General features: G+C 37.3%; 1 protein-coding gene across 38 annotated transcripts in view; it reads left to right on the top strand.

Annotated features, from left to right (window-relative positions):
• The window catches only part of DST (dystonin), a 295,359-nt gene that overhangs the window by 193,008 nt on the left and 87,881 nt on the right, over positions 1 to 14,470 (top strand). For all 38 annotated transcript variants that reach the window (XM_082758030.1, XM_082758004.1, XM_082757993.1 and 35 more), the window contains 11 exons: positions 1,314 to 1,466; positions 1,910 to 2,143; positions 2,405 to 2,686; positions 4,503 to 5,048; positions 6,515 to 6,691; positions 9,347 to 9,470; positions 11,065 to 11,273; positions 11,534 to 11,851; positions 11,991 to 12,157; positions 12,947 to 13,103; positions 14,118 to 14,244. In XM_082758030.1, the coding sequence (XP_082614156.1) occupies positions 1,314 to 1,466; positions 1,910 to 2,143; positions 2,405 to 2,686; positions 4,503 to 5,048; positions 6,515 to 6,691; positions 9,347 to 9,470; positions 11,065 to 11,273; positions 11,534 to 11,851; positions 11,991 to 12,157; positions 12,947 to 13,103; positions 14,118 to 14,244 (2,494 nt within the window). The remainder of the gene's footprint in view (positions 1 to 1,313; positions 1,467 to 1,909; positions 2,144 to 2,404; positions 2,687 to 4,502; positions 5,049 to 6,514; positions 6,692 to 9,346; positions 9,471 to 11,064; positions 11,274 to 11,533; positions 11,852 to 11,990; positions 12,158 to 12,946; positions 13,104 to 14,117; positions 14,245 to 14,470) is intronic.

A 14,470-nucleotide genomic window follows, 5' to 3' on the forward strand; every position in this document is an offset into this window, starting at 1 on the left:
CTGCCAGAGTTCAAGAAGCATTTGGACAGTGCTCTCTAGGTTTGATTTTGGGGTGTTCCTGTGAGGAGCCAGGAGTTGGAGTCAGTGATCCTTGTGGGTCCCTTCCAACTCAGCATATTCTATGATCCTCTGAAGTTTGATGAGTTGTCATTTTTGCCTTTCATTAGTACAATCACAGGTCACAGAAACAGCATATTAGATTATGGACAGGTGCAGTTTCAGGCATTATAATCAGTTCTTTTAAATATTGTTTAAATGAAGCAGTGAACTCATGTCCTCTTCTGGCTGCAGCTATACTGATGGAGAAGTTTACTATTCCACCACTGCTTCTCTCTTCTGTCTTGCTGACGATTTTCTTTTCCTTTGATTTGCCATGTCATCTGCTTGTGTGATCTTTTTTTTTAGGTCTTTATAGGCGAGTACCAGATTTGTTTAAATCTTTGCTACCATAGCTCATTTTGACTGAGACAGGCTAGAGAGACAGAAATATGATTAAATCAGATCTGTAATTCCAGGTATGGGCATTGAGAAGCACCCTGAGTCAAACTGGTACAGTTACCTCTTCAGCTGACGTAGCTGCAGCTGGCAAGCATAGGCCAGCTTCATAGTCAAAGGCTGACAGATGCTGCTGTGTAACTACATCTCCTCTTCTGTCACAGAAGCACAGTGAAAATTCAGAGTTGCCACCTCATCCCCCAGTTTATGCACACTGAAAGGCGTTTCAGTGTTCTGAGGGCTTTGAATTGCTTTACCATTCTAAGAACGTTTGTTTCCATCATACTTTTCCAAAGAAATGTAGAATAGAGGAGAAACGTACATACTTTTATAGGATGTAGTAACAGTAATGTTTCTTGCATGTTTTGTTCTTTTCTATTGCTTAAGAAGTCAGCATTTTCTATTCAGGTAACATATTATGCATACAAGAGCTAACTCACAATCACAAATAACCTCTGTTTTGATATCCTTTTTGCAGAATTAATAGTGGTTATCACAGGTTTCAAGCGGTTAAGAGACTGGATTTTCACTCCTGTCGTTCGGAGATTTCATCTTTCCCATATGTGCATGGCCAGACTCCTATTGGGCAATTCCATCAAACATGGTCTCTCTTACTTACAACATATTTGAGGTTTATCCATACCTTCTATATGTTCATCTTGCTCTTTGTACCACTGCTATCATGTTTACAGCATACTTTTAAAAAAATTGCTTTGCAATATTGGTGTTCAAAGGTTAATTCGTCTTAGAGTATCTGTTAGTTCTTATAGTGGGGAAGTTTTTGTTTTATCGTTCAATTCTATTTGGCTCTAATATAGGATGTGGCTGAACGGCAGCAGGAATGCAAAGAGAAACTGCAGGAAATATGTGATTTGCTTAGACAGACTGAAAATCGACTCATTGGACAGCAAGAGTCTCTTGTTATTGGAGACAGCAAGGCTGAGCTAGAACAATACCAGACCAGACAAGAGGTACGTACAATTCTAGTTACATAAAGTAAAAAAGACGAAGTGCAGAGGAGAGTGACTAGACTACCTTGTGGAATAAAGACTGGAGTGCTTTTACCTGCTTAAAAATTTGAAGAATTTTTGCACAAGGCATTGGTTACAATTCTGTGTTGTTTCTTGTTTTTGTTTTTGTTTTTTTTCTAGTGATACTTGCAATTTCCTTGGTGTCTTTATGTAACAGAGTCCTTTCAGTTTGTTTGCTTTTCTGCTAAGACCTTGCCTTTTAGCATCATCTTCTGCACATTTTTTACCGTGTATATGGGAAGAAATAATTGAGCTGCTGAAAGGAAAAAAAAAAAAGTGCTTGCTCCCAGAGCAGAGGAAGTTATAATAAGGTTAATCAGAAAGACCTGGTGAATAATGTGCTTACTTCTATTTGCAATCTTTTTTTTTTTTTTTTTCAAAAGGAGATACAAAAAGACATGAGAGCAAGTGCCCAGACATTGGCAGAGATTGTGAAAAATACTGAAGCCTTCTTGAAAGAAAATGGAGAGAAGTTGTCACAAGAAGACAAGACTATTCTTGAACAGAAACTGAATGAAGCTAAGACAAAGTGTTTGCTCCTTAGCCAGAAGGCAGAAGAGTCCAAAAAAGAACTGGATAAGGCTATGACAACAGCAATTAAACAGGAAACAGAAAAGGTTCTTAGGCAACCATTTCATACTTTCATTCAAACTTTTTATATGTTTTATGGGATTAGTCTTGCAATTTGTTATTGGCATACTGAGGACAGATTAAGTATTTAATTTGGGTGACTAATAAAATGCTTTCTGTTTTCTTTATAAAATAAACAGCAATATATATGCCACTTTTTAAGGTTAATGTATTTTAAATTGACTGTTTGCATATGATACTACGTAGTGCCTTAAGAAGATTTCTGAACTAAAATAATTTCATTGTAGGTCGCAGCCATAGAACAGCTGGAAGAAAGTAAAAATACAATAGAAAATCTCTTGGATTGGTTATCAAATGTGGATAAAGAAGCAGAGCATGGTAGGAAATTCAAGCAGGCAATAGAACAGAATGGAACGCACTTTGACGAGGGAGATATGAAGGCTTTGGAAGGAGAAGAGGATGATGTCAATGGTAATCTGTTGGAAATAGAGCAAGACATTGAAAGTCAAGTGGATGGACTAGTAAAAAGCACAGAAGATAATCTGAACCAGCAGTATCAGAAAGTCAAGGTACTGTTACCTTATTTACATTTATGTGCTAAACATGTCAGTCTTCATTCAACTTGAGTGAATTCAATCACATCCTTTCTGAAATAGATTTTGGAAAGGGCACTAGGAAGTTAGTGATGTGCAGTGATAGGAATTTCGGTAGTTAGAATGTATTGCAAATTTATCAGTTCTTCAATGTTACTGTGGTTGATCACTGCAAAATAAGAAAGAGCATATTTTCAAAGGCAAATTCTGAGAATTCTGATGGTGAGTCTATTATTTTTAAGTTTTATAATGAGAAATTAATGCAGTGTACTCACATTTTGATCAGTACTACAGGTAATAAAATGCAAGAAGCAGCACTATAAATTCATATTCTTTATGAGATTTTTTTCAAAAATCTTTGTAGTAGCCAAATTTAATCCCCTGCAGTTCCCTGTGAATACTGATTACAAATAGCTATAGATAATAGTTTGCTGAAATTGTACTCTTCACTTCTTATCCCTTTCACACATTGGAAAGCACTATTTAAGGGCTTCAGAGGAATGAGTTACATAAAACCACAGTGCAGCATTTTAAAAACAGATTTTCCAGGTAAGTTAATTGGAGGCATTTAAAATAATTGAGCTCAATTTTATGGCCTTTGTTTACTTACAGTTGAGGAACCAAAAACTTTCGTATATGGTTTGATGGGAGTAAAGCTGAAACTGGTAATGCTGATAGCTGATACTATTTTGGATTTCCTTTCTTATTAAAAAAATGAAGGAAATGAAATAACTTGGTTTTGTTTTCATAATGAATTTACTTTCACTTTTTTTCACAATTCTCTTCTTTATGAATAGGATAATTATCTGGTATAGATATAGAAGAAAAGCATACCAGTCTATTTTATGTAACCATTTTACATGGGAATTGAGGACCTTCAAGAATGGCAATTTTTATTTTTTTTTGAAAGACATAATCTAAAATATAGATTTGATTTAGTATACAGTTCTATTGTATGTGTTTTACTATTTTCTGATGGTATTGAAACAGTTTACATGCACAAAATATGGCTTGATCTTTAATGTCAAAAGCCCCTGTTTTAAGGATATGTTAGATAAGAATCACTGCTTTTGAAATTGAAAAACAAACCAAAAAATCTTTGGATGTGTTTGTTCAATCAGATTATAAGCATGTTTGTTCACTAAGAAAATAAGAAGGAAATATCTTAATTCTTATTAAAGTTTGATGTTTTCACTCCTTTTGGCCTCTTGGTTTGAAATGCTAGCTACAGTATAAGTTACAGAAAGTAGAACATTTCTGATTTTGGAAGTTGCCTACCTTCAGATTGTTAATTAACTAAATTTTATTTTGAGACAGAGAACCAGAAAAAAATTGATTACATTAAGCACACCACCCTAAGTATTAAGTAAGAAGCAAATAAATTCTATTAGGAAAAAACAAAACAAAACTAAAAAGATCGATAACGTGTAGTTTAACTACACAGAGTTGTCTTTTAGAGGTATAGGAGGAAGTGTTTGTGTAGTTATATATCCAGTGGTATTTACTCCATTTGGTCATGGACTGTAAATCTAGTTAAGTTTACCATCAAATATTTCTTAAAATTTTGAAACAGCAAAGAAATATGCTGACCAGGAGTCAAGCTTTCCCCTAAATTAGTCAGAAAATGTTTTAAATAAATAACAGGAAAATTTTAAAAGCTCTTCATCATTTTGATGGACTTTTTTTTACTTGTCATTTCTAAGCAGAATTCAGCAGAGATTTCAAGACAGTACTTGTCTAATGGAATCATCTGAGAAGATGCTGGTCATAATTATTTTATTTTTTCTTGCAGGCTCAACATGAGAAAATTATTTCACAGCAGCAGGCTGTCATAATAGCAACTCAATCTGCTCAGGCACTACTTGAGAAGCAAGGTCACTACCTTTCCCCTGAAGAAAAAGAGAAGATGCAAAGGAACATGAAAGAGCTGAAGGCTCAGTATGAGACTGCCTTAGCTGAATCTGAACGGAAAATGAAGATGACTCATTCTCTGAGGGAAGAACTGGAGAAGTTTGATACAGACTATAGTGAATTTGAAACCTGGCTGCAGCAGGCAGAACAAGAACTGGACAATTTGGAGGCTGGTGCTTCTGACTTCAGCGGTATTATGGTCAAATTGAAAAGGCAGAAGAGTTTTTCAGAAGATGTTATATCTCACAAAGGTGATTTACGGTATATTACAATTTCTGGACAAAGAGTTTTGGATGCAGCAAGGTCATGTAGCAAAAGAGATGGTGTCAAGGTTGACAAAGATGGCATTGATACTTCGGCTACTTATGCTGAAGTGCAAAATAAACTGGATAGTGCTTCAGATCGTTTTAAATCTCTCTATACTAAGGTAAGTTTTATTTATACCAAATAGGAAAGACTGCTATGATTTTGTAAATTAGTATAAAGAGGGGTTAATTGGTGAAGCAAATTACTGTGGGAAGTTGTAAATTCTTTGTTTGTTAAGTTTAGATAACAGAACAAGAAGCTTTACTAGAATATCTGCATTAGTTGAGTGCCAGAATATCTAAGGTCTGAATGGTTGACATTTTCTACTTTGTGTTTAGTTTGAGTGTGAATGTAAAGATTTAATTGAAAAAATTTCAAAGAACTTACTTTTATCCATATAAAAATTCTATCCCATCAGCTTTATTTGTGATCTCACTTTGGTCAACTTGTCAGAATCTACCGTTTACATATATACATTTAGCACAGATGTAATAGAAGTACCTTAAATGTCTGACTCTAACTATGAAGAGAAAAACCAGCACAAAGTAGACTTGTCTTACTAAATCAAGAACTTGAAGAGCAGACTTTTAAAAAGTGAGATCTTCTGGGTTGTAGATGGGCTTGCAGGAACTTTTTTGCCTTTTGTAAAGGCTTGTTGTCTGTAATAAAATATTTAATGTATTATATACTTACACTGCATATATATCATGTATTTAATGGTGACATATATATTTATGCATTTGTGCGCACACACGAGTTTATAGATTTGTATATTGAAAGAATCTAATCAGTTACTTGGCTGTGTAACTGAGTTGCATTCTATATTTGCCCACCAGGTGGAGCTAAAGTACCAAATGTAAATATTAAAATATAGTGTATCTAAGGTTCAAAATATAAATATTTAAAGAGACTTTATAAATATTATTTAACACAGTTGTTTATAAATATTAGGACTGTGTACAGTCAGATTGTCTAACTGTCTCTGAAAAGACTGAAACAGAGTTTCACTGATCTCTTTATGTGATGATTCACTGTGTACATTTTGGGAGAATACTAACGTATAGATGTAATAGGAACTTGGTTAGATGACATTCTTAAGTTATCAAAACAAAGCGTATGTGCCTTATGGAGCAATATTGCTTTGGATTTGTTAGGCAGAGAAGATATTTATGGAAACAATTATCTGTTATCTGTATTTTAAAGAATATGCACATACCTTCTGGTTTTTTGGAAAATTTCTAGCTTCTACTGGCTAGATTTTTGGTGTCAGAGTGCTGATAACGAATATTTAGGTTGGTGGATCAAAAAATCTTCCTAAAGTTTTTCCTGTTCTGGTACAATGGGTTAAATTCTGGTTTGCTGACTGTATTGTTGAACTGATCATAAATCAGGCTTGAGAAGAACTAGGAAGAACTGTCTAGCCTGCCCAACTGTCTCACCTGAGTTTAAAAATCAATTAGTCAGTGGAACGACGACAGGAAAAATACGTTCAGTATTTCAGGAAATGAAAATAAGACAGTGAGATTGTTATGAAACACAACACACAGTTTAATGTATTTCCTTTTTTTTTGTTTTCTACTCTTTTAGTGTAGCATCCTTGGAAATAACCTTAAAGACCTGGCAGATAAATACCAGCATTATGAAGATGCCTCATCTGGACTTTTGTCAGGTCTTCAGGCCTCTGAAATAGCTGTTAACAAACAACTGTCAGAGCCAATTGCAGTGGATCCCAAAAATCTCCAAAGACAACTGGAAGAAACAAAGGTAAAAAGCTTTAAAAAGCTTTAAAAAGCAGAAGTTCTTCTGTCCTAAAAGGAACTGCTTTCTGTCAGAAAAACTGGATAATCTAATATAATCCAAGTGGCTGCAGGCCAAATTCTTGCCTTGCAAGTCTGCATGCAACTTTTATAGTTCTCAAATTCAGCTGCCTAGTGTGTTATCTGAAAAGAACTAGAGTGAAAATAAAATGGGGGACCAAGATGCCATCAGCAGTGATGAAAACTAGATGTGTTTCATGTCACTTAGCAAATAGTAGGTGAAATCTGGAAAATTTTTGAACTAACAAAGGATTTAGTGATTCCAGTTTGTTGTCACAGTAGGGCTTGTGACCAGGTTCCTGATGGAGACAACCATATGTTGTTTTTTGTCTGTGACTCTTACTTTTTTCTATTCACATTTTTGTTTTACTGCATTATCTCCAGTAAGGGATCATACTGGATCAGCAGTACACAGTTTTTCTAGTCTGTTTACTTTCTCCAGTTATAACCAATACTACAGGCCCCACTAAAAGCAGATATAAAATAATTTGCACTGCACAGAAAAAGAGGTGTTTGTTGGTTTTTTGTTTTTCCACTGAGGAAGTAACTCACAACTTTATGTCAATCCTAGTATAGGCAAGACAGGATGGTGATGGAGCTTGTGAAGGTAAACCACTAGTTAGGCTCATAAACAGTAGGCTTACAGGAGGCTTTAGGAACCCAAATATAAAGTGGCTTGTTTAAAGTTTCATACAGTCTGTTATCTTAGAACTGACTTGTATTTTCATAAACACATTCTTTTATCTACTATAATTAAAATGCAAATTCTTTATTTCTCAGTAAGCAAGGTTACTGTTCAGACATCTCATTGCTGTTTGAGCTGTGCTATGTGGAGTTTTTATGCAGGTCTGGTATGTTTGCTGTTGACAAACAGTAATCAATATCTCTTGGAAAGTGAATGCTTTAACTACTTCCCTTAGAACAGTCTGAAAGTCATACATTTACTACATGGTATCTTTCAAATCTGCCACAGGAATTATAAAAAATATAGTAATTATGTAAGATTTAAGAAAATTAGCTGTTCTTTCATAAATAAAAGTGTAAATTTTGGACGCCAAAACATTGGAACAATTGAGGTGCATTTGTGCTTCCAAGCACTAGAAAGGTAGAAATAACACCAATTACAATTTGAAGCCCCATTTAAACTTCTGTTTCTTATGCCAAAACGAATTATGTCCTGTATAATGCCAATTTTCATGCAAGTAGTATAAAAGGAGTGAGTATTAGGGCTCTTTTATGAAATGCCTACATGGATTACTTGCCACACAAAAGAGCACTCAATGAATATGAGCAGGGAAGAAGGGAGAGACTACAAAGATGCAAGGATTCAAAAGATTCAAAGGAAGAGAAAAAACAGGAGCCTGAAGAAAGAAAGACAATTAATGAAAGCAAAACAAAGAGAATTTCTGAAGAAGTCAGGTGTTGCAAGTTAAAGCTGTCCCTTCTAGCCAACACATGCAGCTGATAATCCAGCTAGACACAGGCCTTGGCAGTATGGTGGAGTCTAATCTTTTTATGGGGATTAACTGTTCTTCAGAATAATCTTCAGTGCCTCTGGCATAAGTTTGCTTGCTTTCTGCCAGCATTGCAAAGTTTTTGGTATGTCTTTCTATTTTTTTTCTCTTTTCTCTTTCTTTTGTACAAGTACAGTATATTTCACTAGTGTAAGGAGAAGTTCTCTCCAGGTCTGTCTGAATTTTATTTTGTCAACAGGGTAGCAAGATATGATATGTTCTAGCATAATGTTGTGCTCTGGCTACCAGTGCTGAATGCACTGACATGACTTCTTTGTCCTGGCATGGCAGATGGGATTGAATTGTATGTCCATAGCATTAGTGTGTATCAGAAAAAAATTAGAGGGCCCTTCAGTATGGACTTCTGCAAAGTTCAAGCAAATCAAGACAAAGATATGTCATATGCACTAGCACAGAGACCTGAAGTAGTTTAGAGACTGTTCACCCTAAAGTGGTTTTATACACTGGAAAGAGAAAGCCACTTTCAGAAGTTGATTCGGTCTCTGTTGATTCTGGAACAAGTCATAGCTGGGGTAGTCTCTAAAACTGTGGTCCTTGGTTAGAGGGAGAAACTTAGGAAAAAATCGGTGTTGCTGGCTCCAGGAAGTTTTAAAAACTATAAAGATGATGACATTGTTTCAAGGTATTCATGTTGGTGCTACAATAGCAGCCTGAGCCTTTGTTAATACAACTGATGGTTAGTGTGTAACTGCTGCTGTCTATATGTTTTTTCCTCTGTTCTCTGATGCTGAATTGAAAAATATTTTAACTTTTTCTTTTGGATAACACTTGAGTCAGTACAAATGGTCTTTAAAAAACAATTAACCAAAAGACACATTTTGAAGTTACATGCAAGACAGCCAGTTGAGTGAGAGACGTACTGTAGGACAGAAGATGGTGAATAAACTAAAACAAGGGCCAGAAGGCCAAGACTAGTCAAAGCCAGTGGTGAAGATTTGTGGAGAGGCCACAAATTAAATTAGTTTATTCCCAGCACTAAGTTTAGGTTGTGTGGCATATTTCGAGCCTTACATGTGTACCTTTTAGCTCTACTGAACTGTGTAATTGGCAATTGTGGAATTTTACAGGTTCTTCAAGGACAAGTGTCTAACCACCAAATTGCTGTAGAAAAACTGAAAAAAGCTGCTGAAGTGCTTTTGGATACAAGAGGAGAGTTGACACCAGACAAAGATGAGATTCAGAAAACACTGGGTAAAATGCTTGCTTTTCTTAATACCCATTTTTATCACTTGTGGCATGCAGATAGCAGAAGAGACAAAATACAGAGTTTCCACATCTCTGTGTCACTGCTCACGTCTGTGTTTTGTTGAGATATAAGCTATTACAACACGGTAAATTCTTTGTTGTGCTGTCTTCTGTGTTTGATCATGTACTTTTCACTTAAAACCTGTCATTTTATTTTTAACTTGTTTTTTTCAGAGGGAGGGATTATGTTTAATTCCCGTGTTACAGATGAGCGTGCCAGAGTTAGGGATTTAAGAGTTAGGGATCATAAGTTTACTATTGGGAAAGGACACGTTCTGGTTCAAGGAATGTGACTGCAGCTATCTGTTTCCAACCAATTATTTGAAATTTGCTTAGCTGAACTTAATTTCTTCTGATTTCAAGTAACTTTCCGTGGCAGGTTGTCCTTGGCCAGCTTCATGATGCCCCCACAGCCTCTCTGTTATTCTCCTTCCTCAACACGATGGGGAAGATTATTATGGAAAGGTCGTGGGTTGAGATAAAGAGAAGGAGATCACTTACCAATTACTGTCACAGGCAAAATACACTCAGTTTGGGGAAAAGTGGATTAAATTTATTGCCAAACAGGCAATAGATTTTGATAATGAGAGACAAAGTGAAAAAACTGGAACACCTTCCCACCACCCACCTTGTCTCCAGTCTCAGTTTCACCCCTTCATTTCCAATTCCTCCATCCTGACACCAAGCCATGCGGTGGGATAGGGAATGGGAGGTCAGTCTGTACACTTCCATCTCTGCTGCTCTGTTCTCCCATTTTTCCCCTGCTCCAACCTCTCCACAGACTCTAATCCTTCAGGATAAGCCGGCTCCAGTGTGGAGCCTGCTCAGCTCTGTCCTGCGGCAGGTCCATTGTGGGGTTGGCTGGAACTGGCTGTATCCAGCTTGGGCCAGTCCCCCAAAACCTAGCTGCTACCCAACCTTGCCACCCACACTGAATACTCTTTCCTGTCAGTTGTGCGAATTAGTACAGCATGGCATTCAGCACAGTTTGAAGCTTGAATACTGGGTGTGTATATCACATTCCTATCTCTTACTGGAATCCCATAAGTAACTTTCAGCAACAACATAAAACAACTTGCATCTTTGCACTTGGTGATGAAACTCCATAGGAGGAATGTGGAACTTATAACTTTCAGAGGGTTATCCCAAAAGTGTTGATGAACCATCTAGAAAGCCATTCAGCTCTAACAATAACATAAGAGACATAGCTGTAGAGTAGCTCTCTTAATACCCTGCTATTTTATTTCTTGGGAACAGTTAACAGCTGCCAGAAGCTAGAGCTGCATGGGAACCAACTTCTAAAGATTTGGGAGCACAGCTGTAAGCTGCTCCCTCATTTCACTTGTCGTATGGGCTTCTTGGCTTTGTCTGATTCCATTCTTTTGTTGTGTTGTATGTTTTTACTGAATACAGCTGATGCTTTTGCTTACTTCTGATACAGGCAATTTTGACTCACACTTAACCTGGTGACAAATAATAAAGTGAGTTAAAAGTTTAGTTTGGCTAAAGGAAACTTTGAAATGTATTTTCTCTTTATCAGATGATATTGTGGAGAGATATGACAATTTATCAAAGTCTGTGAATGAAAGGAATGAGAAGCTCCAAATAACTCTGACACGATCCCTAAGTGTGCAGGATGGTTTGGATGAAATGCTGGATTGGATGGAAGGCGTTGAAAAGAGCCTTGAAGAAAAAGATCAAGTGCCTTTGAATTCTGCTGCTATTCAGGATATCATTAGTAAAAGCATTGTAAGTATCACACTCTGAAAGAAATATTTGTTTGAAGCTAAGGTTTCAGAAAGAATTAAAATCTTACTTTAATGGGCTCAGAATACTTAGTAAGGAAGACTGTTACATGAACTGAAACCTCATCAGGATTTCTGTAGCTGAAATAGATTTACACCGATGGTCTTGCTGTACTAATTTATTGTATTACTTCACATGGTGGACCAGCTCCACTTCTTAAATTTTAATTATAAGCAATACAACGTGGCTTTTGCTTGTTTCAGATGCTAGAACAAGACATTGCAGGTCGCCAAAGCAGTATAAACACGATGAATGAGAAAGTGAAGAAGTTCATGGAAACAGCAGATCCATCCACTGCATCCTCACTGCAAGCTAAAATGAGTGAACTTGCAGGACGGTTTTCTGCAGCAAGTAAGAAGCATAAAGAAAAGCTGATGAAAATGGAGGAGTTGAAGACTAAAGTGGAGTTATTTGAAGGTCTGACAGAAAAACTCCAGTCGTTCCTAGATGAGAAAAACCAGGCTCTCAGTGAGACCGAGGCTCCAAGAAAGGATGTTAGTGAAGTATCTCAGTATATGCAGGTACTGTACCAGTCCATTTGTATACAACGTGTGTATCTAAGTGATTGAGCTATAAATAAGACATACTTGTTTCACAGCTTCAGTTGGATTGCCGAGTCTAATATAAAGAATATAATTCTGTTTTAATTCTGTCTTGCAGGAGGCTAGTGTAGAGTTGGCACAGCATAAGAAAGATCTGGAAGTTTTGCAGCAGCTTCTTGAAGAACTTTCATTCCATGCTCTTCCTGGGGATAAAGCATTGGTAGTAGAAAAAGTAAATGCTTTGTCAAAAAAATTCAGAGAGGTAGAGGAGACCGTAAAAGAAAAGTAAGTCAAACAATTACTGAAGTGTTTCCACCTCCTAGGCTAATAATACTGTGTGAATGTTGTGACGACTGCTATCCACTTGTGTGCTACCTCAAGAGAGTACAGCTAACTTCAGAGTAGAGAGGCTTTTTCATTTAAAAAAACAAACAAACAAACAAAAAACAACAACAAAAACAAACAAACAAACAAAAAACAAACAAACAAAAACAACAACAACAAAACCACAACTGTTTGGAAATACATCTGTAGCTGGTCTATCTGCCTGTTTTGCTTTCATCACTTAAGCATTCTTTGTATTTAGTTTGCTACTTGTTCTAGTCATGCAATTCCTTGAGTTAGGGTTGATCTGATGGTATTTGAAATACTGTCTTTGCTTTTATTGCACAAGACTGAGTAGACTTAGTTCACCAGCCCTACCAACATCTCACTTTAGGTTCAATTCATGTTCAGTCAGAAGACAAGCAAGTTACAAGTGCTCTGACAAGAGTTTGCCTCTCCATGGTACCACTGTAACTTTATCATCTCCAGTTAGATGGATAAGCACAGGACAGCTTCGTTTTCTACCTACTTTGTAATCATCTATGCATCTTCCATCAAAATGCCCCAAAGACGGATGTTTTCTGTTCATACAGAAAACTCACAAATCTGTGTCTGTAGTCTTTGAAACCAGCATTGAGGCTGTTTTTGAATTCAGGAATGGCATTATTGGGTTGATAACATCTATTGGTTTAATTGTCAGAAGGAATATGGACATCCAGTCCTGAACTTCTTTTGTTTTCAATTATCTAGAGAAGAGGACGTATCATCTTGTCAGAAAGAGATGGATGCTTTTGAGCTACTTGTGGAATCTTTAAAGAAATGGATAAAAGAGACAACAGAACGTATTCCAGCAGCACAACCCTCTCTGAATACAGAGGAGTTAAAGAAGCCTTTGGAAGATACCTTGGTAAGATACTGCGATACAAGCAGCTAAACTCAACTAAAGGAAATAGGGCATTTGTTAGTGACATAAAAGAACAAACATAAGGCATAGGCAGCCACAGTGATGGGGACTAAGGAGCTTGCAGTCTGCATTTACGTTCCCATTTCCTTGGCATGTTTGGATATATGTGGTGGATTAACCTTAGCTGGCTGCCAAGCACCCCCCCAGCCACTCTCTCACTCCCTCTCCTCAGCAGGACAGGGGGAGAAAATACAGGTCTTGGGTTGAGAGAAGGGCAGGGAGATCGCTCACCATTTAGTGTCATGGGCAAAACAGGCTTAACTTGGGAAAGATTAAAAGATTGCTAATCAAAAGCAGTGTAGGATACTGAGAAACAAACAAAAAAAATAAATTAAAACACTGTCCTTCCACCCCTCCTTTCTTCCCAGGCTCAACTTCAGTCTTTGACGTAAGACTGTTCTCACTCCCCTGCTTCAAGCGGCACAGTGGTATGGGGAGTGGTGGTTCTTCATAACACTTTGTCTCTGCCACTTCTTCCTCCTCACACTCTTCCCTGGCTCCAGAGTGGGGTCCTTCCCATGGCAGTTCCTGCCTGGAAACCTGCTCCTGTGTGGTCTCCTCTCCACAGGCCCCAGCTCCTGCATGGCTCTCCCTGGTCTGCAGCGTCCTTCAGGGCACATCCACCTGTTGTGGCATGGGCTGTACTCTGGATATCTGCACAACAGTTTTTGCCCTTTCCTAAGTATGTTATAACTGAGGTGCCATCAGCATCGCTGATGGGCTCAGTCGAGGCCATTTTGGAGCTGGCTGGAACTGGCTGTGTCTGACATGGGGCAGCCCCTGCTCTGTTCTCCCAGAAACCACCCCTGCAGCTCCCAACCTACCAAAACTTCCACATAAACCCAATACAGTACTACAAGGGATTCCCAAGTAACAAGGTTGTTCTGCTCTCAACAGTAAATATTTTAAGTCTGGACTCAGTTTTGCAATGAACAACTGTCTCTTTTTCTTAACCAGAATTTAAAAGATGAATGGACGTTAAAAGCAACTGAAGTGCAGAAAATGAATAGCAGAGGAACGTTGTTGTGTAATCTGATTACTGCTGTGACTTCTCCTGCAAAACTGAGAGCAGTTGCAAAATCAGGTATGCGTTCATATAATCAGGTAAATCTAACAAATTCTTACTGCTTTACATTGCCAAAATAGTGTAAAAGAACTTTGTAAATGATTGACAAGTCCTAAAACCTGTTACTTCTGTCCATATTTCCCAGCGAATCAATAAAATGAACAGTATCACAGTCTTTTTCACCTCATCCCAGGAAAGTTCTGATAATGAGAAACTGACTTAATGTGGTTGGTGTTCAGTGTTT

Source organism: Aythya marila, assembly GCF_965140915.1.
Source record: "Aythya marila genome assembly, chromosome: 3".
Lineage (NCBI taxonomy): Eukaryota > Metazoa > Chordata > Aves > Anseriformes > Anatidae > Aythya > Aythya marila.